The sequence below is a fragment of the Triturus cristatus genome, chromosome 10 (assembly GCF_964204655.1).
Source record: "Triturus cristatus chromosome 10, aTriCri1.1, whole genome shotgun sequence".
NCBI classification, from domain to species: Eukaryota; Metazoa; Chordata; class Amphibia; order Caudata; family Salamandridae; genus Triturus; species Triturus cristatus.
The window spans coordinates 1,225,543,213-1,225,560,049 of NC_140593.1; the positions used below are offsets into that span (position 1 = coordinate 1,225,543,213).

The following is a 16,837-nucleotide window of genomic DNA, read 5'->3' on the forward strand; positions in this document are numbered from 1 at the left end:
AGATGGATAGGGTGAAAGGGTGGATGGATGGATGATGGATGAGTGAAAGGATGGATGAAGGGATGGATGAAGGGATGGATGAGTGAAATGATAGATGGAAGGATACATGATGGATAGGTTTGCAAATGGTTGAATATGTTTGGATAGGTCTGGGCTTACTTATATACTATTGCGTAACCTCCTCTGATGTGTCTGTAAAACGTACCTATTGTCCTGAAGTTTTGTCCTGAATTTTGACCTCCTGTCCTGAATTTGTGTCCTGAATTTTGACCCTTTGTCCTGAATTTTTACACTCACCGTCCTGAATTTGCACCAATGCCAGTTGGTCACCCTATCTGTGTGCAGACGATTAGGGTGACCAACCGTCCGTAAATTTCACGGACAGTCCGTAATTTCGGCCGTCTGTCCGTTGTCCGTGAAGGATTCTTTAACGGGCGCCATTTGTCCGTAATTTTAACCGGGCACAGGTCGCACCACCCTAAAGCCGGCACAGCTTCCACCCATCACCCTACTGGACTCCGATGCTGTACCAAAGCTCAGATACCCAGCAGCATTGGAGAGGCACAGCGGGATGGCAACCCTCACACCTTCAGCCCTTGATGAGCTGTTAAGAGGTGCTTGAAGGTGACTGAGAGGGAGGGCTGCAGCTTCAAGCGCAGGGGCATCTATTCAGATGCAAACAGCCCTGAATGATTCATGTCTCTGCAATTTAGAGGGGCCTCACACATTCCCTTTCTGCCCAGGGCCCCAAACATCCTAGAACCAGCCCTGATTACACCGAGGCAGCAGGTGGTTCTCTTCACAGAGATTAATTACTGTCACTAAATTGTAAGCAAGCAAACCTCAGTTCTGCAAACATGCAGTCTATAATGTAATAAAATAAAGAAATGGCACAATCGCACCCACACTGATTAACAAAGTATGGAGGACAATCAGTTCTCTTGGAGTATCTCCTTTAAGTACTGTACATCACAGTGGGCGATAGCAAACATTTTGGAAAGAGAGCCTGTCGTCTCGTTGTCTTTGTCCAGGAGGGGGTGACGAGCCCTACCCCACCCTGGAGGGGCCAAGATGATACTTGAATACTGCATGCCCACCCCTGTGCCCACCCTGGTGGATACTGTTCCCCCTCTTTATGGCTGCTGCCCCCCCACCCCAGTGATGGCTCCTGCCCCCCCTGTGGTGGATCCTGTCTCCGCCCTGGGTGGCTTCTGCCCCAGTCCTGGAATGGCTCCTGCAGCGAGGGTGAAGTTCTTGATGGGCCTCTTCTCAAAAAGGCTCAGCTCAAAATTAATATGAAAAGGTGGGCGAGTGAGTAAGTGAAGGGATGGGTGGATGGCTGGATTAATTAGTGAAAGGGTGAATGGGTGAATGAAAGATTGAATAGATGGAGAATGAGAGAGGATGGATTGATGAGTGAGTGGAAGGATGGATGAGAGAAAAGGTAAATAGCTGGATGTATGGGTGGAAGGGTAGCTGGATGGGTAAAAGGGTGGATGGATGAGTGAAAGAATGGATGAGTGAAATGATGGATTGATGAATTGATAAGTGCAAGGGTGATGGAGTGAAAGGGTGGATGTAAGGATGGATGAGAGAGAAAGGGAGGGTAGATGGACAAAAGGATGAATAAATGAGTGAAGGAGTGAAAGCATAGATGTATGAGAGAAAGGATGGATGAGAGATAGGGTCAATGGATGGATTCATGAGTGCATAAGTAGATGGATGGAAGGAAGGATGGCTAAGTGAAAGGGTCGATGGAGAGAGAAAGGGAGGATGGACGGATGACTGAAAGGGTGGCTGGGTGGAAGGATGAGTGACTGGGTGGATGAATGAGTAAGTGAAAGGATGGCTTGATGGGTGAAAGGGTGAAAGGGTAAATGGCTGAATGGATGAGTGAATGGATGGGTAGAAGAGTGGATGGGTGAGTGTACAGATGGATAGGGTGAAAGGGTGGATGGATGGATGATGGATGAGTGAAAGGATGGATGAAGGGATGGATGAAGGGATGGATGAGTGAAATGATAGATGGAAGGATACATGATGGATAGGTTTGCAAATGGTTGAATATGTTTGGATAGGTCTGGGCTTACTTATATACTATTGCGTAACCTCCTCTGATGTGTCTGTAAAACGTACCTATTGTCCTGAAGTTTTGTCCTGAATTTTGACCTCCTGTCCTGAATTTGTGTCCTGAATTTTGACCCTTTGTCCTGAATTTTTACACTCACCGTCCTGAATTTGCACCAATGCCAGTTGGTCACCCTATCTGTGTGCAGACGATTAGGGTGACCAACCGTCCGTAAATTTCACGGACAGTCCGTAATTTCGGCCGTCTGTCCGTTGTCCGTGAAGGATTCTTTAACGGGCGCCATTTGTCCGTAATTTTAACCGGGCACAGGTCGCACCACCCTAAAGCCGGCACAGCTTCCACCCATCACCCTACTGGACTCCGATGCTGTACCAAAGCTCAGATACCCAGCAGCATTGGAGAGGCACAGCGGGATGGCAACCCTCACACCTTCAGCCCTTGATGAGCTGTTAAGAGGTGCTTGAAGGTGACTGAGAGGGAGGGCTGCAGCTTCAAGCGCAGGGGCATCTATTCAGATGCAAACAGCCCTGAATGATTCATGTCTCTGCAATTTAGAGGGGCCTCACACATTCCCTTTCTGCCCAGGGCCCCAAACATCCTAGAACCAGCCCTGATTACACCGAGGCAGCAGGTGGTTCTCTTCACAGAGATTAATTACTGTCACTAAATTGTAAGCAAGCAAACCTCAGTTCTGCAAACATGCAGTCTATAATGTAATAAAATAAAGAAATGGCACAATCGCACCCACACTGATTAACAAAGTATGGAGGACAATCAGTTCTCTTGGAGTATCTCCTTTAAGTACTGTACATCACAGTGGGCGATAGCAAACATTTTGGAAAGAGAGCCTGTCGTCTCGTTGTCTTTGTCCAGGAGGGGGTGACGAGCCCTACCCCACCCTGGAGGGGCCAAGATGATACTTGAATACTGCATGCCCACCCCTGTGCCCACCCTGGTGGATACTGTTCCCCCTCTTTATGGCTGCTGCCCCCCCACCCCAGTGATGGCTCCTGCCCCCCCTGTGGTGGATCCTGTCTCCGCCCTGGGTGGCTTCTGCCCCAGTCCTGGAATGGCTCCTGCAGCGAGGGTGAAGTTCTTGATGGGCCTCTTCTCAAAAAGGCTCAGCTCAAAATTAATATGAAAAGGTGGGCGAGTGAGTAAGTGAAGGGATGGGTGGATGGCTGGATTAATTAGTGAAAGGGTGAATGGGTGAATGAAAGATTGAATAGATGGAGAATGAGAGAGGATGGATTGATGAGTGAGTGGAAGGATGGATGAGAGAAAAGGTAAATAGCTGGATGTATGGGTGGAAGGGTAGCTGGATGGGTAAAAGGGTGAATGGATGAGTGAAAGGATGGATGAGTGAAAGGATGGATGAGTGAAAAGGTGGATGATGAGTGGGTGGATGGATGAGTGAAATGATGGATTGATGAATTGATAAGTGCAAGGGTGAATGGATGGACGGATGAGTGAAAGGGTGGATGTAAGGATGGATGAGTGAGTGAAAGGGAGGGTAGATGGACAAAAGGATGAATAGATGAGTGAAGGAGTGAAAGGATAGATGGATGGGAGAAAGGATGGATGAGTGATAGGGTCAATGGATGGATTCATGAGTGGATGAGTAGATGGGTGGGTGGGTGGATGGAAGTAAGGATGGCTAAGTCAAAGGGTCGATAGAGAGAGAAAGGGAGGATGGATGGATGACTGAAAGGGTGGATGGGTGGGTGGAAGGATGAGTGGCTGGGTGACTGGGTGGATGGATGAGTAAGTGAAAGGATGGCTGGATGGGTAAAAGGGTAAATGGCTGGATGGATGACTGAATGGATGGATGGGTAGAAGAGTGGATGGAGTGTACAGATGGATAGGGTGAAAGAGTGGATGGATGATGGATGGATGAGTGAAAGGATGGATGAAGGGATGGATGAGTGAAATGATAGATGGAAGGATACATGATGGATAGGTTTGCAAATGGTTGAATATGTGGGCTTACTTGTATACTATTGCGCGACCTCCTCTGATGTGTCTGTAAAACTTATCTATTGTCCTGAACTTTTGTCCTGAATTTTGACCTCCTGTCCTGAATTTGTGTCCTGAAATGTGACTCTTTGTCCTGAATTTTTACACTCCCCATCCTGAATTTGCACCAATGCCAGTTGGTCACCCTACAGACGATGCCTCCCGTGTGTGTGCCGACGCCTGACGCCTTTGACCCCGCCTCTGTGTGTGGCGATGCCTTTGACCCCGCCTCTGTGTGTGCCGATGCCTTTGACGCAGCTTCTGTGTGCCGACGACGCCTCTGCCACCTTTGCCCCGCCTCTTGTGTGTGACACTGCCTATGTGTTTGCGGCGCCTCTGGCCCTGCCTCTGTGTGTGCCAACGCAGTCTCTGTTTGCCGACGCCCCAGATGACTCCCGTGTGCGCGCCGACGCCTCCGCAGAGGCCTCCTCCGTGCGCGCCGAGGCCTCCGCAGAGGAGGCCTCTTCTGTGTGTGCTAACACCTCCGCAGAGGCCTCAGCGTGCCGACGCCTATGATGCCTCCCGTGTGTGTGCGCAGAGGCCTCTACTGAGGCAAAGACTGAAAGGTGACCTATCTAGCAGTGACCATCACTCCCTTCCGTGGACACGGCTCCGAGCCACAGGCTTAGAACATGCATTGCTACAGGAGACAAGTGATGCTTGTGACTTAGAGAAGAGCTCCCTGTTGGAGACCTTTCTGCCCCCAGGGCACCCCACCTTAGGGCAGAGTAGAGAGAAGCTAGAAGAACCAAAGAGCCACCTGGCACTAGACCCATGCCCACTAGAGCCTCACCTTTGATCTCCAAGGGTCCTTCAATCCGGATCCCATGCTTCATGACGCCTTTTTCCTCAGGGAGTGTTGCCATTGGGTCCCCAGGCCGCTTGAACACCCCCTTCTGCACGTCCTCAAAGACCTGGAACATCTCGTCCACCCGCGCCGTGTATCCAGCCAGCTCAGTCACCTAGGCACAGAGATCAGTGTCATAAAACATCACAAGCAGGGACTGCAGACACCACCTTCCCCAAAACTTCTCCTGTGTCTGTCCTCTCTGTGATGCTGCATAATTGCTCCTGAATAGCCGCCTGCCTAAAGGCCAGCCCCGTGCTGCTCTCCAGCGAGCTGCTCGGAGGGAATCCATGCTTTGTTAATGGCCTGTAGTAAAACACTGACCCCTCTTCACCCCCATAGACAGACTATGAACAGAAAACAGACTAGTGCCACGTACAGCGCCCCACGTAAATGTTGTCACCAGAAATCTAAATCAGTTCTTTTTGTATTAAATGGATTTTAGCAGGTACCAACAATGGGCGCTCCAGCATGGACAGCAGACAAAAGTGGAGGCAAATACCTTGTATTATGCAAAGCTATAGATTCAGCAACTTCCCACTGTATATCCCAATGGGTAGCTAAGGAAGGTATGTGGCCTCCTTAAATCGGACCCAATGCACCCCAGAGAAAGAACTGTAGGTTACAGCCCCCAGCCTGGATCCGCCCCTCCCATCCCCCTCAGTTCTGGAACCGCTGGGTCCACCCCCCCCACCCCCAGGCCTAGGACTGCCCCATCATTTGAAGTCCTACATGAGAATAAACCGCCCCCAGTACTGGATGTCCCCTGTCAAGAGCCATCACATCTAATGAGGTCAACACCAGAGCAGATGCACAAGATCCACTCACCTCCTTGTAGGACGACATAACCCGCTCAATAGCGTCTGCGCCGGCAGTCAGCAGGTTGCGGGCAGTGGTGAAGGCTTCAGTGCGCTCGCTCACCAGTTCCTCTTCCTTCATCTGCAGGGCGGCTCGCTTCACATCCTCAGAGTCTGTGTGGACAAGAGTGGGCCGGCTGAGATCAATTCATGCCCACTAAGCATTAGCACTGGGCAGGAGTGTAATACTGCATGCCAATGAGTGAGGCAAGCACGTGTGCCATCAGAGGTGGGCAGAACACAGAAAATACATCTAACCACACGCACAGATCCCATGAAAGGATACCTAGGATTCAGACTGCACCTCACATCCTGGAAAACAACCCCACCCTGGCCTAGAACTGCTTACAGTGCCCTCACCAGGCAGGGAGAAGGACAGCACAGAACGGTGGGCTCTGTCCAGTAGAGATAGTGTGTGATGTGATGACCATGAATACAGCCCCACTCTGATATAGAACTGCTAACAGTGCCCTCACTAGGCAGGGAGGAGAAGGACAACACAGCACGGTGGGCTCTGTCTAGTAGAGGCAGGGTGTGGTGCGGTGTGATGGCCATGAATACAGCTCCACTTTGATCTAGAACTGCTAACAGGAACCTCATCATGCAGGAAGGCGAATGGACCCAAACACACAGAACAATGGGTCTCTCTAGAAGAGACCGGGTGCAGTGTAACGGCCATGAATGCAGCCCACTAGGCCCTATAGCCGCCCCCTTCAGCCCACACCACAGCAGGGCTTACCGCTCTCAGAGTAGCCGGTGGCGCTGATGATGGGGACGGCCACCATGACCAGCCCGGAGGCGCTCCAGACGTACTTCATCAGGAACTGTTCCAGCATGACGTACCACAGACGCCGCAACAGGATCAAGTTAATCTGGGAGGCTAGGTCCCGGTAACACTGCTGCAGCAGCGACAGCTCCACCTGCACAGGGCGAGAAGAGCATGCCATGAGCTCAAGGTGGACATAACAGGCGGACACACCAAGGACTCAGGGAACAGGGCACAAAAACTCATCTAGAATGTGCTGCTTAACCCCACTCCCCAGCCCCTTCATTTGTCACGAGTTAGAAGTACATAGCTTAAAATTCATGTACGTTATGTGTTCAATATCAAAGCAACACAACGAAGAACAGGTTCACAGTAAAGTCCTGGAGACATCGAGTCACAATACAGATTCTTAGGAGTCAGTTGTGAATTTCAAGCGCTCACTAAGCGCGCGGGCATGCACCCCCCATCACACCATGGTCAGTTCTCTTTAAGGAGAAAGTACTTTTCCTGGAGACGAGACGAGTGTTCTCAGCACCCTGGCTCTCTTCTACTTTAAGGGCAAGCAACACAGGAGCAGAGCTACATGGTCTTTCTCAAGTGATAAGTCGAGGCCTTGTCATAAAGTGATGAGTTAGAAGGTTTATCGCTTGCCCCGGAGACCGATAGTTCCAGGATTAAATAAGCATTGGCATAGCCAATAGGTCGCGCCTATGGGACCTTATAAGTGTTTAGCCATGCAGCACATTATCACCCACTGGGCAGATTTCTGTAACAGAACTAGTACTCATGTAAAGTGCTTTGATACCTTCATTCGCGCTACATAACAATTCAAACAAGCATTGGCATAGCCAATAGGTCTCTCCTTTGGGACCTTATAAGTGTTTAGCCATGCAGCACATTATCACCCACTGGGCAGATTTCTGTAACAGAACTAGTACTCATGTAAAGTGCTTTGATACCGTGATTCGCGCTACATAACAATTCAAACAAGCATTGGCATAGCCAATAGGTCTCTCCTTTGGGACCTTATAAGTGTTTAGTGAGAGCTATTGGCTTTGCCAATGTGTTTAAGCGATGATGTAGAGTAGTGTGGCTGCTGTATAGTATGTTATAAATTTATAATAAGTGTTATAGACTTTGTTACTTTAGATATAATTAAGATATGTTAATTGTTTAACCAAAACAGGTATATGAATAAAGAAATGAATACGCATTGCCAAGATTTGCCAATGTTTTTTTTATGACATGGTGGTTGGTGAGGTCAGCAAACAACGATGGGAGGGTGGAGGGGGGGGGGGGGGGAAATTGAAAATGACGGGGGGTGGGGTTGATTGAAAACAACAATGGGAGGGTGGGTGTCAGAAAAGGCTGTCCTGCACTGAAGAGAATGAGGAGCGGTTCATCACAAACTACACGTGTCGAAGAAAGGTGCCTACAGATAATCCACTACAGAAATGGGTTGGCGTCGGTCAAGGCACACAGCATCCCAACGCTGTGGATTCTCTTGTACTTCTCTTCAGCTGTCTGAGGCGTCCTGCATGACCGATGCCTTCTGTACTAAACTTGTTTTAAAAAAGCACTTTCGCTTTGATGTCTTTGTGTTGTAAACCGTTGTCCACCCACTGTCCTGAGGATCTAGTTCATGCTCTGCAAAATCTCAAATATGTAAAGACAAATCTCGCACCTCACACCTATCTTCTCCTCCCACAGTCTGCACGCGAGCTTCGTACATATGCCGTAGTGTTTGCGCCTCTTGCCCAACTGTCACCTTTCAACAGTCTAAGCAGTCTTTCATGATGCCGCCCAAACACCATGTGGGTACCGTGCCTGTCCACTACTTGCTGTTATGGAATGGGCAGCTGTCCCAAAGCACTCCTCCCAGTTTTCAGTCATTTAATAACTGCCCCTGCTGGCGGGAGGGGTGGCAACACGGTGCACACGGCGGTTAAGAAACGAACCACCGGGAGCGAGGGGCCATATTTATCCGAACACTTAATGAAAGTTGTAACGTTCTAGGTCTACTCTGAACAGAGTGGCGTCATCAAGTTCGTGTGACATCTATATGCACACATTTATGTGCCAAGTGGACATAGTAAACGCGCAGATCGCTAATTTATAGGACGGTTTTCTTTAGTTTCGATGCTTCTGCGATGCCGCTGTTTATCAACATTATTAGCCCCAAAATGTGTCAGCTATCTCGCATTAGGAACATTTAACATAGTTTTCTTTTTTATCTAGGTGGTCTTTAGGACTGTATGGGTTATCAGCAACAAAAACGGAAAGGCAGTGGCATTCCCACCGGAGCAGGAGAGTGATACACTGATACGGTACAGCATGGCACAGTGGCACTAATATTTTGCGACAGCCGTTAAGTGCACACCAACAGCATCCCGTAGAAACATACATCCACCTGAGGTTGATTAATAATGCAAAGGCAGGACGAGTGTTAAGGGTACGGCCGCCTTCAGCACAGCGATGACAGGAAACTGACTCTGTGACCCTGTCATGAAAGCATATTAAAAGAGGTCTCTGTTAAAGTAAAAAATAAAATTTTAAAAAAGTGACGTCGCCTTTAGGGTTTGTTAAAATACTCAAATGATTTAAAAGAGAAGGTGACAGGCTGAAGGCTTGCAGCGCTTCGCATTTGTGCTTTGTTCCCTGGTGCTGGATATGTAACTTGGAGTGCATCCTGTTCACCTTTCACAACAAGCCCACGAGTGGTGCACGCGCGCTTCAAGGAATTTAAGGAATGCAGCTGGCACACTGCGCACCGCTGCTCGCTCCCGAGACCCATAGGTCATAGGAGTGAACTTTCACAGAAAAGGCGTGACATACCCCCGACTTTGGCCATTTGCATGCTTTCATTTTTGAAAGCCACGCGCAAAGGCCAATGGAATCTGTGGGAGCAGCCCAACCCACACAGAGAAATTTCTTGGAAGTCTGGAGTGATTCCAAGAGGCCCACTCCTAGAGGAGCGCATGCGCGCTGCGCTAGGCTCGACCTAAAAATAAAATGGAATGAAAGGAGAAGTGCTTGGAGGTTTCTGTGGTGGAGGGGGGAGGGGAGCAAAAACATGCGCTTTGTAGAGTTAAGCTGTGCCTACCTGCTAGAGTTTTTTTACCCAACAGTTAGGGTAATATGCCGATTGCTAATGTTATTCTGTGTTTTTTTTACCAGAAGCATTCTCATCGTCTGGTTAACAAAAGGTTAAGCATCACAATGTAGCTATTTACTAAAACAGAACGAGGAGACCACTCCCCCCTTTAAGACACGAGGGGCCTTTAATGAGCTTTAACTACTGTAGCAGCTGCTTGTTGCTGACTGGGGTGCCTTACAGTATCTACAATGAAAGGCTTGTTTGGGTGTCTGTCCGGTAACGGATCAGAGTGTTGCACAAAGAATTGCTTTCAATTAGAGCAACTACAGCTCATCTAGCCGACCTGGCTTCCAGTAAATGATAAGTCCCTGTTCAGTAGTTTACCCACCTGTTGCCGCACTGGCAGTCTAATCATCCAAATTCCCCACTCCCTACACTCTACCCGGAAGTGCTTGTACATCTATGCTTGCCTCACATATATCACAGAAAGGCATATAAATACCCGCAATATGGGGAGGAGAGGATTGTTTAGTAGTCTTAACTTCAGTCACCAAATACTTTGGGAAAGTTTTTTTAAAGATGCATGTCACTACGCATGCACAACTGGCACCGCAGGCATTTGCAGATGGGAAAAACAGCTGGATCTGCAGTCCCAGGCAGGCTGTAGCACTGGTGCATGATGGGAAGGTGCTGTCATGGTCACCAGAAGCTCCTCCTGCCCTTTCCAGGTGTCATACCAAAAATAATAAATTAGTTCTTCATTTCCGAGCACAATGGACGTTAGTGCTGTGTATGCTGATGAGGCAACACAGACTGCTAGCCCTTAAACCCGAAGTATATTTTGTAGACGTAACCTTAATATATTTAAAATCTGTATGCCACAAAACAATAGGTCGACAAACATTGCAGAGAAACTGAAATTATAGCAATACAACAGAATCATTACTGGTCACCAGAGTATGGCATACATAATATCGTAGACATGAGTAAACATCACTACTCGCTCGAAATCAAAAGTCAGGGGGGAGCAGCTGTGTGAGAGGAGAGCATTCCAATGCCAACGTAAAACTAACTATATATATATATATATATATATATATATATATATTCACTGAAAAAACCATAGGTTTCACACGTTATAGTTAGCGGAAATTTTACTGATAAAAAACCAGTGAAATTCCCCCGTTATAGTTAGTGCAGGCAACTATAACTCACGCAACCGCAATCCTCTGCTGATGCGAATACTGTATTTAGATACTTATTTGCCCATGTCTTCTTCCATACATTTTTAGCTATACATATATTACAAATATTTTTTTTTCATAAAGACATGTCATCAGCAGAAGATTGCGGTCGCGTGAGTTATAGTTGCCTGCACTAACTATAACGGGGGAATTTCACTGGTTTTTTATCAGTAAAATTTCCGCTAACTATAACATGTGTGAAACCTATGGTTTTTTCAGTGAATTTGCAAGGTTTTTTAAATGCCAATTCCTAACTATAACGTGTGTGAAACCTATGGTTTTTTCAGTGAATTTGTACGTTTTTTTAAATGCTAAGTTACTTTACGCCATTCGTGGCGTGCGCGCCCACTTAACGCAGTTCGTTCCGTGCGCGCCGTGCGTGCACAGTAAGCACGCGGTGCACTTCGCGCACCGCGCGCCCACTTTACGCAGTTAGTGCCGTGCACGCACGGTGGGCACGCGGTGCGCTACGCGCACCGCGTGCCCACGTTACGCTAGATGGGCCATGTACGCACGATGCGCTTCGCGCACCGTGCGCACATGGAGGACATATGATGCACTTCGTTTTGAAAGGTAATATTTTAATTTTTCGTAATTTTTATAAGCCATGCACAAATGGTGCCCTTCGGGCACCATTTGCACACGGGGTGGAGAGAGTGTGGATAGTTTTTTTTTTTTAATAATTTTTTACAGTACGCGTACGGTAAGCGTAATCGGCGAAATTAGCGAAAAAATAAAAATAGCATTTTTGGCCTTGGGGGGTCTTTGGGGACTCCCTCAACATGGCTATGTGTGTGGGAGCTGTCTAAACAGCCCCTTTACATGTTTTATGGCTTTATTTTACAACCTAACTCTCAGTGCGAGAGAGAAAATGGCGGCCGCCGCTTCCTGGTTTCGGCCGATTCGAATGTTTACTAAGATCTAAGAGCCAATCAGAATCGCGCTCGCGCACGCCACCGTACGCGTACGGTAAGCGTACCGTAAGCGCACCGTAAGCTGGCTCAGATATATATATTGATTTAAAGGCTATTTTCTCAGAATCTACTGAACAGATTTACACCAAACCTACAAAAGGCACTTCCTTGACCTGAGGACTACCTCTCTGCCAAATTTCTAGTAATTCTGTTCAGCCGTTCGGGCTGTAGCCCTGTCTAAAGGTCCTATGGAAAAATGCATGGGAAAAACGCGTTTTGGGACCCCCCTTTTATCTCAGCCCCCGCTTGACGAATCCCCCCGGGACTTTCAGGGTAGGAGCGGAGCGTAGCGCCCCACCTATTTTGAAAAATGCGCGAGGATTCGTCGACCGGCGCCAAAGTTATTCAAAATAGAATGTTGAGGATTTCCTATGGAAACGTGGTCCTAACTATAACTACCTACTGGCGACCGCCAGTAGGTAATACACACATACATACATATATATATATATATATATATATATATATATATACATACACACACACACACACTGCTCGTTGGGGATGTGTCCATTCAACGAGCCGCACTCGAGACACAGGTAAGCATTTTCCCCTTCGCTTTTATTGGTATGGACAGTCGCGCTATCGTAATTCGCCGCACCTGAAAGCCCAACGCGTTTCAAGTAGTCTCTTCATCAAGGGCCAATCAGAAGAGGGCAAACTGGAATACCTTCTCCCCATACGGCGATATCGTGCGCGCAGGTGGGCCGCTCGCTTTAGACAACACGTTGCCTTCTGGGAGATGATGTCCACAATTCACTCCTGTATGGAAGCCCTCTCGATACCATGCGGTGCACTTCTGTCCTCAATCCGTATCCTGTGCTCCACTCCTCGGCCCAACATCGCAAGCACGTGGCCCCCTCCTCCGGGGTGGTGCTGGCTCAGCGGCAGGACGGCCGCTATATATACTGCTCGTTGGGGATGTGTCCATTCAATGAGCCGCACTCGAGACACAGGTAAGCATTCGCTTTTATTGGTCTGGACATTCGCGCTATCGTAATTCGCTATATATATATATATATAGATCTAGAGTTTTTTTTTTTTTTAAACGGCCAAGCAACTGCTCATTCAATGAGGAAAAAAAAGTATGCCAAACAAACAATAAATCCAAGAGTAAGGAGATCTGTACGTCACCACGAAAATGAAAACACACGCAACGGTGGGACACAGAGCAATGTTTCACCTATAAAAAGAAAACAATATAGAAAGGCATACGAAGGAACAAATGGAAAGCGGTGGGCATGGTCTAAGCCCCCAGAGTAGATACAACATGCATGCGCGCTGCCTAGGCTCGACCTAAAAACAGGGCGTTTCTAAGGAGCCTTTCATCCATTCTGTCGAAAAGCTGAGTTCTATTAAATAATGTAACTATAGTACTTAATATTTAAAGCACCAAGAAACTGCAAAATGCTTGAAAAAACAAGTCATTATTATAATCTTACAGAGCCACTGGAGAAAACTGAACATGCACTGGGCCAGCCTATAGATTAGCAGAAAAGGTAAATTCTAAATGCACACAAACAGGCCAATGTGGACAACTAAGGTGAAAGTAAAAAATAAAATACATGATTATATAATCTTAAGGTTTATGAAATTTTCATAAAATCCATGGGGTTGCTCACAATCATCCAGATTTCACCAATAAACTAATAGAATAGACTAGTTGTTGTCAAAGTCAATACTGTGATTGTTAGGCTGCTCCTACCAGACTGCATAAGGCGCCTAGTCGCAAAAGGCCTATTATGAATGTACAGTGAATTACAGCCCACTCGCTGCTGACCAATGGATGGCTTTAGTGACATTCATGTGCTTGCTTCCTATTCCATAGCTTACCTTCCTCTTCTTGTGTTTGTCCCTCCCTGGAGCCTAGCCTCATTCAGATTCTCTCTAGAGGCTGACTTGCACATTCCCACTGTTCACAGGAACTACTTTGACCTTTTCCATGCAGTGCTCAGTACATACGTTGTCTAGATATCGCCCTCTTGTGGGGCGTCCACCTCAGCTCCCCCAGGTATTGCTCCTCACCCCTCCAGGCTGGTGTGTAAAAAGCAAATCAGCAGGAATATTTGCTAGGGTATGGCTGAAGAGCGGAATTGAATGCTTTTTTGCACATTGTCTCCTGTATTCCATGCACAGGACAAGCTTTGGCACACAAAGGCTTTTATGGTGATTTGGCAAGGGCCATCTGCTGGTGTCTGAGGCACAAGATGTACTTAGCATGACACTTCTTCTGGAGGTACATGAAACTGCTCTGGCATACTCCAGAGGACCAAATAAGCTAAAAGTATTCTTTTAATAATAAACCATGTAATTTATAAAAAGTTTGAGAACAAAATCAATGTACAGTTTTGAGATTCCATGAGATTGGTTTGCTTTTCCTCAAGTGTTGTTTTAGAAAAAAAATACTTTACAAACATTGGCAAAGCCAACAGCCCTGCACATATTGTTTTTGCCAAAGCTTGTTGCTATTGGGGGGGGGGGGGGGGAACACTGATAAGAAGCAAACAATTATCTTAGGCAGCTGGGTGCAGGCAGCTCCTGCTTCTGATCTGAAAGTTGGGGGATTTCCAGTGGGATGTGGAAGCCAGCAACACATGGCCCTTGGTGGACAGAGGAGAAGTAACGGGTGAGAGTAACATGAAGCGTGCGTGGGGAGAAGCGTAGGGTCAAGCAGACAAGGGAGGAATATGGGTGTGGGGAGGAGAAACAACAGGTAAGAGAATGGCACTGGTGGAGAGGAGAAGCAACAGATAGAGAGGAACGTGAAGTGGGCAGGGGAGAATCACAAGGGCAAGGAAGCAAAGGGTGGGGAGTACACAAGGGCGAGAACAACATGGAAGGGATGGGAAGAAGCACACTGACGAAAGAGCAACAGAGTGCTGGTGGACAGAAGTACATGACGGAAACAGCTGGAAAAACATGCACTCTGGGGTGCTTACCCAAAAGAACAAGCATTGGGAAAAGCCAGGAGGTCTTACCTATGCAAGATCTATTGGCTTTGCTATTTTTTTTTAGCCATGTTGCCCAGCAGCGCTTGTTGCTGTGCAATATCGCTTGAACTTAAGGAAGCAAAAAGAAATAACAGAGGTGGCCAAAACTTTTTTTAAAAATACATATCAGCCATGTTGCACAGCAGCCCGCAATGTTGTGCTATATGTTAAAAAGCACCAGACAAGGCAAGCAATTTGGAGAAGGGATGGGAAACAGTTTCTCAATCGCAGCACGATCAGCGGAAGACCACTAATTAAGTTCAATCAATCAGTACTTGGTCCATGCTCCAAAGAAAGGAACGGAAATGATGGTAATCCTGCACAGGCCAATTTGGAGGCAGCAAATAAGAGTGACACGAAACTAATAAATGTTAAACAATGAGAAGACTCAAAGCCCTTTTTTGTAAACAATAACGGATCTCAAGCGAGATTGCATGCGCTGTCGGAGGCTCCATCTAAAACAAGCATTGGAAATGCAATAGGTCTCGCATTTGTTGGAGCTGGAGCTATTGGTATTGTAAATGGCAATGTTTTGTACTTTGAAAAAGGTCTTGTGTTTGTTGGAGCTATTCACATTGTAAATGGCAATGTTTTTTATTTATCCTTAGGGTTTTATATAGCACGAACTTAACAGCCTCAGTTGTGAATTTCGATTCATCAAAGTTTTGTGAGCCCTGAAATTTGCACAAGTAAAGTGCTAACAGTATAAATATGGGCACTGTTTAATAAACGAAGCCACTGCAATACAAGAGCAAAGGTGACCGAGTGACTGCTTCTGGGTTGACGGAGTTGCTTACACTCACTGGCCGTTAAAGCTAGCAAGCCCGCTACTATGAGTTTATCAAACTTAATGCTATGTTTTCTTATGTTATGTTATGCTATGCTATGTTTTCTTATGCTATGCTATGTTTTGTGTATGCTATGCTATGTTTTGTTATGCTATGTTTTGTTTTGTTATGCTATGTTTTGTTTTGTTATGCTATGTTTTGTTTTGCTATGCTATGCTTTGTTGTGCTATGGTATGTTTTGTTGTGTTTTGTTATACTATACTATGTTTTGTTATGGTATGTTTTGTGTTTTCTTATGCTATGCTATGTTTTATTTTGTTATGCTATGCTATGTTATGTTTTGCTATGCTATGCTTTGTTTTGTTAGGCTATGTTTTGTTATGCTATGTGTTGTTGAGTTTTGTTATGCTACTTTTTTGTTATGCTATGTTTTGTTTTGATATTTTTTGTTATGCTATGCTATTTTTTGTTGTGTTTTGTTATGGTATACTATGTTTTGTTATGCTATGCTATGTTTTGTTATGTTTTGCTATGCTATGCTTTGTTTTGTTATGCTATGTTTTGTGATGCTATGCTTTGTTTTGTTATGCTATACTATGTTATGCTATACGATGTTATGCTATGTTATGATTTGTTATGTTATGTTAGGCTAGGCTATGTTTTGTTATGTTAAGTTATGGTATGCTATGCAATGGTATGCAACGCTAGGCTATGTTTTATTATGTTATGTAATGGTATGTTTTGTTATGTTAGGCTATGTTTTGTTATGTTATGGTATGGTGTATTAAACTACTGTGGATTTTAACACATCCAAAAGCTGATGAATGGAGCGGGCTTGCACGTCTTTGGGCTTGTGCGCGCTCCCCTCCCTCCCCCACCACAGTACTTTGCATTTTGCCCTGTGTTTGTGTGTTTTCATGTGGAATTAAGGTGCCTGGTGACGGGGCACTATCCGGCGCAGCAGTGGGATTAGTGTCTTAATACTGAAAAGTAGCTGTGAATTGTGGAAACCCCAGATTTTTGTGCGTGAAGTAAATAGCTTGCAGGAAGCACTCCAATACATTTGGGGACACAAATGAGGGCGCAGGAGGTGGCTGAAGAAGTGGGGTGGGTTAATCAGCAGAGAGCGGGAGGAGGAGGTGGTGGTTTAAAAGCAGGATGAGTTGTTA

General features: G+C 46.5%; 1 protein-coding gene across 1 annotated transcript in view; it reads right to left on the reverse strand.

Annotated features, from left to right (window-relative positions):
* The window catches only part of ABCD1 (ATP binding cassette subfamily D member 1), a 220,729-nt gene that overhangs the window by 114,864 nt on the left and 89,028 nt on the right, over positions 1-16,837 (reverse strand). Inside the window, exons 2-4 of the mRNA XM_085629793.1 lie at positions 6,549-6,729; positions 5,781-5,923; positions 4,899-5,067 (exon numbers count right to left, since the gene is read on the reverse strand). Coding sequence (XP_085485919.1) covers positions 4,899-5,067; positions 5,781-5,923; positions 6,549-6,729 — 493 coding nt within the window. The remainder of the gene's footprint in view (positions 1-4,898; positions 5,068-5,780; positions 5,924-6,548; positions 6,730-16,837) is intronic.